This window comes from Kwoniella europaea, chromosome 1, assembly GCF_036810445.1.
Source record: "Kwoniella europaea PYCC6329 chromosome 1, complete sequence".
NCBI classification, from domain to species: domain Eukaryota; kingdom Fungi; phylum Basidiomycota; class Tremellomycetes; order Tremellales; family Cryptococcaceae; genus Kwoniella; species Kwoniella europaea.
Window position 1 is genome coordinate 1,185,853 of NC_089487.1, and position 11,782 is coordinate 1,197,634.

Consider the following 11,782-nt stretch of genomic DNA (forward strand, 5'->3'; position numbering starts at 1 on the left):
CCCAAGAGACGCGATTGACTTTCTGCTCTTGATGCACCCCCTCCTCTTCTTCAATTCGCATATACATGAATCATTCTTGCGTTCTGGTCATCAGCAAGTTTATAAAACATAGCAGGAGTACGAGGAAGCGATAGAAGTACGATGGCACCCGCACTCGCAGCGGATGCGAAAATACCTGTAAGCCTTAATTTTGATTTGTGATGTTTACCTGGATTGAGATTGCTGACTGATCGAGATCACCTGGACTAGTGTCCCACACCTCAACATCTGAGAGATGAACTTGATACCCTAACATGGGCATTGGAACCTGAGGAGAAGGAAGATACGTGGGAGAAATTCGAAAGAGCTATAATAAGATTTTCGGCGGTCACACGAGGAGGGGGATATAAACATACCGAATTATTTGTAGAGGGTGTAGGAAGGAGTGGAATAGGAAAGAAGTTGGTCAAATGTGTGAGTATCCGTGTAAAATATAGCCATACCTTCGTAAGATGTGAGCTGTGTCAGCTGATCATGAGATCCTTTTAGATGCTATCTGACAGAGGTCGATTATCCGGCGTATCAACCGACTTGTTACAGACGTTTGCACCGAGATTATCATCGAATTTCAAGCCGCTCGTCAACCTCTACGTAGAACCTGTGATTGGACTTCTAGGACGACCGAATAAAGTGTTTCTGAAACGGGCGGAGAAATGTCTGTTAACGATAATAACTCACTGTCAAATCATTACGATCCTACCTGAGCTACGGAAGGGATTGAATGACAATGCCACGACTTGCAGGAGAGGAAGTGCCATCGGAATGGAAAAAGCGGTCAAAGAATGGCCGGTGGAGATCTGGACCGAGAGGTATCTAGGATTGTTAGAGGAAAGTGTAAAGAAGATGGCGACGGACAAAGATCCAGAAGTTAGACAGACGGGTAGAAGAGTTTGGGCGATCTTCATGGAGTTCTGGCCGGAGAGGATCGAAGGGTAAGTGGAAAAAAAACCCAGTGCCAGTCAGGAATCAGCTTGTCTGACAGTTTGTTATGCCCTTACTAGCTTTGCCGCACCTTTGACACCCACCATTCGTCGATACCTCGAGATACCTGCAGCCAATGGAGCAGGACCATCGAAACCCAAGTCAAAGCCTATACCTCGTGTTGCTCACCCACCCACCCAACCGATATCAGCCACTTCATCGGAATCCTCTCATGCTTCAGCGAATGCCGCTACCTCCGCAGCTCACCGCCCACAGCATCACCGGGTGAATGCTCTGGCTTCTCGCCCTATGAGACCCATTTCCCACGAAGCTCCGCCACCTCCCGCGATGGAAGCTGGACCGTCTCGAAGGCGATCGCCAAGGAAAGAACCTGAAGCATTACCCTTCACGCAAGAAGCTGAAATGATGGAAGAGCTACCTATATCATATCCTACTTTATCACGATCAACTTCCAGCTCAAATCGTCATCATCATGATCTGTTCGTGCCACCTGTACCAGCGAAACACGTTCGTTCGGCATCACATACCATCCTACCAACTGCTTCGTCAGCAACGCATCCAATCGCTGACGAAGGTAAATACAACCCTCTATCCAAACCCTCTCGACCGGCATTGCATACATCGCACACCGCACCTCCTGGAATACATGATGTACCTCAACCACCTCGACGTTTCGCTCCTCCGGCAAGGGTCATGCGAGTCATACCTTCGGAAGAAGAAGCGGGCGAGGAATTCGGTGTTCATCTCTTTACTACACCTAGCGGAGCCACTGTCCTTAGTAGACCACAAAGGAATGCCAATGCGGGATTGGGCAAGAGGGGAGTGGCATTAGGTCAAGCTCATCGACGTGTTGTTACTGCTCCTACCACCGTTGCAGAAGACGGTTACTTCACCAAAACACCAGGAAGAGCCATGGGCGGGCTAGGAAGGAAAAGACCTGCGGAGGACGATCAAGATGCGAATTCACCTATCAAAGGCGATCATGCGAACGAACAGATACCTCAAGCGTTCGCCTCTCCCCTTCCTGCTCAGGTAGTCTCGATGGATTCACCTTTAATGCCTATACTGATCAGATCGACATCGGGCGATGTGAAAGCGAATGAGAATGAGAGTGATATCATAGATATGAAGCAGGATATATACCCAGCTTCGCCGCTCAAACAAGCGAATGAAGACGAGGAGAAGAGGACGGTGGAGGTCGCTAGCAAGATTGAGCTACCTGATTCTCCTGTTAAGGCGAGCGTTGAGCTGGAAACGGAAACGGAGGAGAGACTGAAGAAAGCGAAAGTCGATAGACCTTTATCATCAGTCGAGGATGTTCAGCAAATAGAAGAGGAGGAAGTGGAGGAGGAAAAAGTTGATGGAACTGAGATACGAGAGGAGAAGAAGGACCAGATATCTGAAGAAGAGAGAGGCACAGGCGAGAATGCCACTCAGATGGAGAGCTTAGTGGACACTGTTGCATTGATCGCAAAAGAAGTACCAGCCGAAGGCAAGGCAGGAGCTGTGCCTGAGATCGTTCATGAATCTCAAGCTTCAATTCCGGATGTACCTGTACGAAATGCACCGGTTCTAGCGAAGACAGAACCGAGGAAACCCGCTGCTCCTGCCAAACCATCCTCGCTGGAAACAATCAAACCAGCGCCTGGTCCCATCAAGCCCAAAGTCGTCGCTCGTAAACCACCTATTCCATCAGCTCGTACCGCGACTACCCGAGCAGTCAGTGCGCCTGTCGTTCGAAAACCATTCAAACCTACCAGTCTTACTGCCCCAACGGCTGCCTCAGCCGCTCGAGCTGCCGCTCTGACCAAACCTACTCAAGCTACGACCGCTGTCTCGAAACCATCGGTGGCGACCTCGACTACAGCAAAGGTGACCGTGGCTTCCGGCCCCTCAGCTGTCAAATCAACCTCGCTGAGTGGATCAACAAGCTCGAAACCATCTACAGCGCCTGTAGCAAGGGCTCGGGTGGTCTCTGCGCAAATAGCGCCAAAGCCAGAACCTAAAGTCTCGAACAAACCTCCTCTTCCAGCGGCAGCTCGAGCGCCTACTAGAGTGGTCAGTGCACCAAAGAAACCGACTATCACATCTCATGTAACGCTTCCGCCGGTCAAAAAGGAAAAAGTCGTTCGTAAAGCACCTTTACCATCTTTCAGACCTACTCGAGGAGGTGCATCTACCACGTCGGGAACATCGAGCTTAAAAGCTTCCACGTCATCTATGACATCGGTCAGAGCGAAAGTCAAACCTGACATGATCAAGTTACCTGACTCGCCCTTCAAACCAGATGACGTACCTCTTCCACCCAGTCCTCATGAGGTGCCTCTACCTCATAGTCCGCTTAGTGGAGCTGCAATAATTATCAGTTCAGTCAGTAGGAACAATGCGTCCAAACCTTCTCCGTTGAAAGTGGAAATTCGAGCTAGGGTAAAAGCGGACTCGATTGTCTCTTCACCCAGATCACCAATTAGAATGATACCTCCCAAACCGCTTTCTCCGTTATTGACCACGGTCGAATCGGATGATGTGGAAGAATTACCAGTCCCACCGGTATTTGTCTTGCCTATATTACAAGAAGTAAAGAAGGATGAAGTGGAAGAAGAGATGGTAGATCCATTCACAATATCAGCTGCTCCCTCACCTATATCGAAATCTTCTACCGATACGAATACTACCACAACCACTACAGATGTGGGAGAGGTATCAACAGATTCGGATTCTTCACCTAGAATAACATTCAAAGCACTATCAACTCATTCGAATTCAATCTCGAAATCCGAGAATCACGATGTGATTGCTTCGCCATCGAGATCAAAACCTGCTTATGGAAGTCGATCGGATGTTTCTACACCATTGAGCAAAGCTGCGGCGTTACTTGCTAAATTGGAAGGATCGGAGAAGGGCATGACTATGGCTATGTCGATCACGCCTGTGTCTGAAAGGAAAGCTTTGAGTACAAAGGATACCAATGCGAATGCGAATGGAAATGGGGCTACTCTGTTCGAAGGGGAGAGTGAATGGGATGTCAGTGCATGAGAAAAGGACGAGGAATATTGGAAATTACAACAAAATGTTTGGCTTTGACTGTGTAGGAAGGTATTCGGTCGGTCATAATTGATGTTGATAGATCTTTTCATCTGGACATTACTTACGAGTTATATTATTGTATATTGGATTATCTGATTATCTTATGCATCGCTTAATTATATCGATCGTTATTCCTTTGAATAGGCGAGTCCACTTGTATCGGATCTGCCACTGTGGTGATATCGATTGATCATCGGCCATCTCCGAGCGGAAAGGACCCATGCGATGGATACGACCATTGACGTGATTGAGTTGTTGAATGGTTGGTATGCAGGTATATAAAGGCACTATCAGTCGTGTAGCTCTTCTCAATTCCTTCCTCCCTTCGTTCATTGAAGGACAGTCGACTTTACCATGTCCTCCCACGCTCATCATAGACCAAGAGGTCGATATAGAGATAGAGATGTCGAAAAGACCTCCCTCATCTCAGACATCTCATCGTCATCCGAATCCGATATCCCCCTTCCATCATCATACAAATCCAAAACAAAACGTAGATACTGGACACAGAAACATGCCAGCGGATTGGGTAATCTACTCGCGCTCTTTGGCCTGATTTATCTGCTTAGTAAACTTGGTTCTGGATTGGGACTCGATTTCCCATTCCCTAAACCTTCTCCTGCACCATTACCAGAATACATCAAAGATGGTATAGCCCAGTGTGAGATCGTTCAAAGACTTCCACCGCGTTTCAAACCTTCCACTCATAAACGATCTCATAATGATAGATACGTGGAAGGGACCAAGAGCGTGTGGTTGAAGAATGGGACGTTATGGACGGGTGAGAAGCGCGGTACGGAGATTCTACACGGGGTGGATGTCTTGTTGGAGGATGGGTTGATAAGGAGGATCGGGAACGGAAAAGACATCGAGGGATGGATCAAGGATAAGAAAGTGATTGACGAGGTTCAGTTGAATGGGGCTTGGGTTACACCAGGTGAGTAAAACCCTAAACTTCGCATATCCTCCAACTCATTCCCATTCCTTCTGCGGACACCAATCAGTTTGTTTCTTACTTTCAATTTCCTGTTTCCTTAACCAACTGACCATCATCTTCTGTACACAGGGATAGTAGATACTCATAGCCACGAAGGAGTGGACGGTGCGCCTGAGCTGGTCGGAAACGAGGATACGAACAGTGTCAAAGCGAGCGTTCAGCCATGGCTCAGATCCCTTGACGGTTTTAATACCCACGATCTGGCTTTCAACCTCTCCATTTCCGGTGGTATCACTACGATGTTGGTACTTCCCGGATCTGCAGGTGAGGTCTCTTGATAGCTTGACTGGACATAAAATGCTAAGACTCACCCTTGTCCTACGACAGACTCGATTGGTGGACAGTGAGTGACGCTCGTCTAAGATCCTGCCAGCTCCATCCTTTCGTCTCCCTTATTCCTTGCCTCTTCGCTGTCCTGCCTCGTCCCTTGCCGTATACTACTCGTCGCCAAGCGATATTCTGACACCCCTTTCTCATCGCCCCCGTAGAGCATTCCCATTCAAGCCCCGTTGGACACACGAGAATACCCCTCAATCCATGCTCGTCGAGCCAGCCTGGAAGATCGATAACGGTACCTGGGCTCGTACCCATGCCTGGAGGCATATCAAACATGCTTGTGGTGAGAATCCGAAGCGGGTCTACGGTCAAACCAGAATGGACAACGCTTACGACTTCCGACGAGCGTACACTGAAGGCAAGACTCTCAAGGAGAAACAAGATCGATGGTGTGCCTCACCAAACACTCAGACTGAGCCCTTTCCCCAATCACTCGAATGGGAGGTTCTGTCAGACGTCGTCAGGGGTAATGTCAAAGTGAATATCCACTGCTATGAAACTACCGACCTCAATGCTTTAGTCAGGATCTCAAACGAATTCCAGTTCCCTATTGCTGCCTTCCACCACGCCCACGAAACATACCTTGTACCCGACCTGCTCAAACAGGCTTGGGGTCCCGAACCTCCCGCCGTAGCTATCTTCTCTACCAATGCGCGATACAAGCGAGAGGCATACAGAGGAAGCGAATTCGCAGCTAAGATCTTAGCTGATCAAGGATTGAAGGTGATCATGAAATCTGATCATCCAGTATTAGATTCGAGGTATCTTTTGACTGAGGCAAGTTGGGTACATCATTATGGACTGAACTACTCTGAATCTTTAAGCTCGATTACGACCAACCCTGCTAAGGCGATGGGATTAGATCATCGAATTGGATATCTCAGAGAGGGATATGATGCAGATGTGGTAGTCTGGGATTCATTCCCTCTCGTACTTGGTGCAACACCCAAACAAACTTATATTGATGGTATACCCCAAATCATCTCGCCTGTACTACATGATAAACCCGCCGAAGCGCAGGAGATACCTAAACAGGAAAAGGGTAAATGGGACAACGAGATTCAAGAGGCTTTGAACACTCGAGGAGACCCTGACCTTAGACCGAAGAAATCAGTTAGGAATGTTATTTATCAGGGTATAGGAGAGTTCCATCTTTTACCTCAAGAGCTATCGCTGCTTAATGTAGATCAAGTAGATATGAGTGTGTTTGAGAATAGTACTGGAGTGGTGGTTGTGAACGACGGTGAGATCACTTGTGCTGGTGATTGTAAGGTGGAAGATGAGTTGAACGGTGGATTGGACTTTGAAGTCGTTGATTTGAAAGGTGGGGCATTCACACCTGGATACATCACAGTGGGAAGTTATGTGGGTATATTGGAAATTAGGCAGGAGAAGGTCACAGGTGATGGAGTGAGTTGTTGATTCCTTGATCTGGCTTGCTTGATATGGACATAACATCTGTCGCGATGGCAGAATGATGGTAATAAGAGCTGACATACAGATTCGCTCTCTCTTGCCATTCTTCAGAGCGCCATCGACCCCTTGTCCGAAGAATCAGAAATCACCAACGGTATCATCGCTCATGCCGTTGATGGTGCGCAATTCGGCGGTAAGGATGAATTGTAAGTGGTCCGGCACAACATAATCATCCTAATTGATGAAGCTGATCCGGTCTGCTGCATAAAACAGACTAGCCTATCGATCTGGTGTGACCACCGCTGTTGTATCACCTAAGACATCCTCTTGGATCTCAGGATACGCATATGCCTTCTCACCTGAATCTGAACATTCCTTAATCCCCGGTTCGATCCAAAATCCTTTAACAGCTTTACATATCAGCTTGGATAATTCCAAATCGTCCGTTTCCTCAAAGATCGCCATCCTAAGAAAACTATTGAGCGGCTCGTCAAAGAAAGCAGAAGAGGAAGAGGAAGAGACAGAATTGGTACATGCCTTTGAGAAAGTTCGAAACGGAGAATTGAGATTGGTTATCAGGACGGATAAGGCGGATATCATCGCTTCGATCATTAGGTTGAAGAAAGATATAGCGAAGGAGGCGAAAATTACGATCTTAGGTGGACAAGAATCTTGGATCGTGGGTTGATAGATTCATGATCATCTCATATATGTGAGGCTCATGCTGAGACATCCACAGGTCGCGGACGAACTTGCCGAGAACGACATAGGAGTGATCGTCTCTCCCGTACGATCATACCCCGGTGAATGGGATTCAAGGAGGATCATACCTTCTATTCCATTATCGAACCATACTTTGCCTTCGTACCTGGTTTCTCATGGTGTTGTAAGTCTATTCGTAGTATCCTCCCATCACACAATTGCATCATGTCGATCCCTTGTCACCATGTCCTCCCATATATCCATTCATGATTCATATGGCTAATTCCACCTGAATCGACTTACAGACTGTCGGATTGGGTATCCAAGAAGAATGGCAAGCTCGAAACACCCTATACGAAGCTGCTTGGGTGTACGCTTCTTCCCCCAAGGGAGTGTTCACAAAGAGACAAGCTCTGGACCTCGTAGGTAAGAACTTGGAAGAATTACTTGGTTTGTCCACTGGTATCAAAAGCTGGGTGGCTCATGAAGGTGATCCATTCGAATTTGGAGGGAGGGTAAGGAGCGTTAAGGGTTCGAGTGGGGAGGGGAAGATTGATCTGTTTTAGATCGAGATCAACCTAGGAGATTAGGGGATCTAGGGTAGCCGAAAATCAGGAGAGACTAACAGGCGTTTCGGAAAGAACAACAATTATGCAAATTTGTGGAATGAACTCAATTAAATTCAGAATAGAAATTACACAGCAAATTGAAATGCATTGACTTATTGAATGACATGATATCAAGCAAAGACAGTCATTCGTCTTCTCGAACACTGATGTATCATGAACTGAATGGACTCTACTGTATGCTGTATGACTATCCTTCCTTTGAACTTGATCCACCTGCTTGATTATAACGGATTGTCGCGCCGGTGTTACTAGATTGACCATTCGACTCAGGAGCATAACATCTCAAGAGCGCCTTCAAGACCAATTCACATCTCTTCCCCGTGTCAGCAATACTGGATTCATCACCTGAAGACTTCGCAGCGTCGTGCTGGGCTTTCAAGCTCGATCGATCAAACGCATCAAGAAGAGTCATGACTTCTTGTCTTTTACCGGCCTCTCTAATCAATCAGCTGGCTACATACATGGGGTGAATAGACTTGGCACTACGTACTACTCCATAACGAGATGATTTTGTCAAACTCATCCAAGGTGGCTCTCGAGCTTGCACTGAGGTTGTCTGGATGGGGCATAGACATTGGGACAGAAGAGGATGTCTAGTAAGCTAGAGGTTTTTAGAGACTGGGCCGTTGCTTGGTCAACAGGAGGTATCGGGTTTGAGCATGTTTAACTTAGTTGATCGATAATCAGAAGTGAGAAACAGTAAGTAGTGGTGGATTGCATACAACGGGTAACAGTAGAAATGTCTACGAGTCAAGTAGGTAGAAGCGATAGATCCTCTGACAGAGGTCGTCTGTCTGTCATGAAGTTTCATCCATTGATTCGTTGTACTGTGTCCGGTAGAACCTTCGAGGTGGAAAGATTCTCCATCGCGTCATAATTATCGTCTCAAGATCGCAAGAGGAATCCTGAGCTCCGGTCAACGTACCAGTCGATCCTGACACTTCATTGCTAGCTTGTGAGGTGGCATGCAGTCGCTGCTACCATGCACGTTTACGTAGAACACTACTCGTAATCACGGACCATCCGCCGGTAGTTTCTGCCACAATTTGCCACCCACTGACATCCCAAGACGTCATCAAAAACAAAGAAAGACATTCACGTATCTGTCTCAACTACTCTGCTCCTCCCTTTGTTTTCATGATCCTCGTCACAAAAGGTAATCTATGTAGATATCTGAAAGAGACAACTGTAAGATAGATTAGATTCGAACCATGGTGAGCTATACATACTTCTTTTCCTCGGGATCATAGCTGACACAATAGCGCAGACCTCTGCAGCTGCGCTGTGGTGTCTTTCCTTACTCGTTGGACAGGTCGTATCCTCACCATTAAACCAGCAGCAGCGACCTTTTCTACCGTCTATATCATCTACAGATCAGATAGCGGACACTACTGTGCAGAATAACAATGAGGTAATTCTGGATTTGTTACGACGATATGCACCAGTGTTCAAATTATCGTGTGTACCATCATCTTACCCATATCGAAGTAAGGTATTGATTGACTGATGGATGTTGGTGGTATCAGAGAACTGGAAGCTTTCTTCCCTTCTTCAATAGAATACATGTTCCCTCATTACAATTTTGTAAGTCACCTCACTGTGTGGATCCTCTGTCCTGATCTGAAAATAGCTAAACTGACAGTGTGTTATGGTGCCGTTAGACAGAATCCCCTTCAGGTGAAATACGACCTACCAACCATTCTATAATAACTCGGTCACATCTAGACGAACTGCCCTCGAACGGAGGGGGGCTGTATCTATCGATAAATGAATCGCATAATCCACAGCCTTTTTTAGATGAAGAATCGGAATATCTTTTTGGGCCTTATGGACTGAATGATACGATGCCTGATGATCGGAGGGGTAGAGTGGAAGAGGAAGTATATGGGTTTGGAGTGGATCAAGGTAATGGTGTGATAGTGAGTTATAGTATCATATCGTCTCACCGTCTCAACCAAATGTACTGATCTAAGGAGGTTCTTTTCCATAGGATCTATGGTATTGGACGTGAGCTTCCGCCTATACTGAGCCCTCAGTCATACTCGAGCTCATTAGATGTTTTTTCCAGATTCTATCCTTTCAATTTCGGGAAGCCAGTCGGACCATTCGGTATACTAGGGAATCGTAAGTGACCGATGCAACCCACTTAACCCTTCGCTGATAGATCATACTTTGTAGATGTGGCCGATTGGGAGGTAAGCTGGGTCGAAAGGTGTCTCGTCAACAGCTTATATCCTTCCACGTCGTAGCATCTCAGAATGAGGACGATAAATGGCACACCGATATCAGCAGATTACAGTGAGCTGAGTGAGCTAAATGTCTGATGTAGTCCAGCTCATGTATTTGTGTGCATTATAGCAACGCACACTGGAGGTCGATTCAGCGCTGGTACATATCGCTGGCAAGATATAGAGAAGATAGACGGCAGACCCGTAGCATACGTCGCAGCTGGAAGTCATGGCGTGTGGCCTGAACCAGGTGATCACATATACGCGAACGTACGTAGTCGGTCACTCAACCTCAGATCTCCGGTACAAGGTGTTGATCCTTTTTGCCATCTTGTCGAATAGGTAGGAAAGCTGTTCAAGTTGGTAGATATCACCGATGATGAAGGACCTCTATGGGATACCAAAGACCACGTCGTTCCAGCTATCTACTGGGATAACTCACAGAATCGCAGGAAGTTGTTTCACCACGGTGATTTGAGTTGGTTGAACTACAGAGGTAAATGGGGTAATAAAGGTGAAAATGATTGTTGGTGGCATAGGATAGTAGGATATTGTCAAGTGAGCTAGCTTTACCGAGGTATAGACCACAGCTGACTCGAAAGTAGGTGGTAGATGCTCCTTGGGGTCCAAATAGGAATTTTGGTTTACCTCCAGAGGTGAGTCAGCTGCCCAAATGGAGGATCCCTAGGAAATAGCATGAGTTGAGCTGACTATTTCGACAGTGTATACTAGCTCCTCTCACCACTAAATTCTCTACGTATAGATTCAAATTCGCTTCTAATGTGTTGGATTGGGCCAAGAACCATAATATAGAATTAGTCAAGATTGAACAGATATGTGTTAGACCCAAGACGAATCCTGATGACCCTGATGATCCCGATGACCCGGACGATCCTGATGATCCAGAGGATCCAGACGGTTTGGATGCCGAGTTGTATGACGATGATATGGAAGGTATGGTTGAGATACAGAATGTTAAGAGTATAATAGGATTCAGGGGTACCGAGAAACATACTGTACGTTCGCAAACAACACGTTCAGTCTCACTTTGAGCTGATCTCTCTGATCTTGATATTTCCATAAATAAATAGGTTACAATGGATTCATGTAAAGGAAGACGATTTGCTGTTAGAGCATACAAGTTATCTTTGTGCCTTTTAAACGGACGGTGTATATCGACATCGAACGAAAGGAAGATATGTACGTATGAACAACAAAAGAGGGGACACTCGTTTGGGAGTGCGGTGGACTTGAATGATATAGACGATTGGAGATGGGATTATTAGCTACCGTCACTTGACGGCTTTGCTTTTTGTCTGCGTTTTGATGATTTATGATGTTTTCTTTGTATCTTGATTAGCATTGCATCATTGTTTCTGGAAATGTAAATTGTAGCATGAGTAGTT

At 46.4% G+C, this 11,782-nt stretch overlaps 4 protein-coding genes across 4 annotated transcripts; 3 read left to right on the forward strand and 1 right to left on the reverse strand.

Moving 5' to 3' along the window:
* Positions 1-141: 141 nt before the first annotated feature.
* On the forward strand, positions 142-4,017 carry V865_000443 (uncharacterized protein; the record flags this gene model as incomplete). Its single annotated transcript, XM_066224274.1, has 4 exons — positions 142-177; positions 250-453; positions 529-971; positions 1,041-4,017. 4 exons carry the CDS (start codon positions 142-144, stop codon positions 4,015-4,017), a joined length of 3,660 nt encoding a protein of 1,219 aa, XP_066080371.1.
* Positions 4,018-4,422: 405 nt separating this feature from the next.
* Positions 4,423-8,085, forward strand: V865_000444 (uncharacterized protein; the record flags this gene model as incomplete). Its single annotated transcript, XM_066224275.1, has 8 exons — positions 4,423-5,005; positions 5,135-5,329; positions 5,393-5,408; positions 5,554-6,811; positions 6,929-7,023; positions 7,091-7,496; positions 7,557-7,703; positions 7,825-8,085. The coding sequence occupies 8 exons, from the start codon at positions 4,423-4,425 to the stop codon at positions 8,083-8,085; spliced, it is 2,961 nt and encodes a 986-aa protein (XP_066080372.1).
* Positions 8,086-8,335: 250 nt separating this feature from the next.
* Positions 8,336-8,560, reverse strand: V865_000445 (uncharacterized protein; the record flags this gene model as incomplete). The annotated part of the gene is made up of 1 exon (XM_066224276.1): positions 8,336-8,560. The coding sequence occupies one exon, from the start codon at positions 8,558-8,560 to the stop codon at positions 8,336-8,338; it is 225 nt and encodes a 74-aa protein (XP_066080373.1).
* A 799-nt stretch (positions 8,561-9,359) lies between these two features.
* V865_000446 (uncharacterized protein) lies at positions 9,360-11,662 on the forward strand (the record flags this gene model as incomplete). The annotated part of the gene is made up of 13 exons (XM_066224277.1): positions 9,360-9,362; positions 9,416-9,606; positions 9,675-9,732; positions 9,810-10,067; positions 10,139-10,155; positions 10,217-10,272; positions 10,327-10,343; positions 10,398-10,446; positions 10,507-10,610; positions 10,719-10,934; positions 10,982-11,032; positions 11,099-11,392; positions 11,468-11,662. 13 exons carry the CDS (start codon positions 9,360-9,362, stop codon positions 11,660-11,662), a joined length of 1,509 nt encoding a protein of 502 aa, XP_066080374.1.
* Between the last annotated feature and the right edge of the window lie 120 nt (positions 11,663-11,782).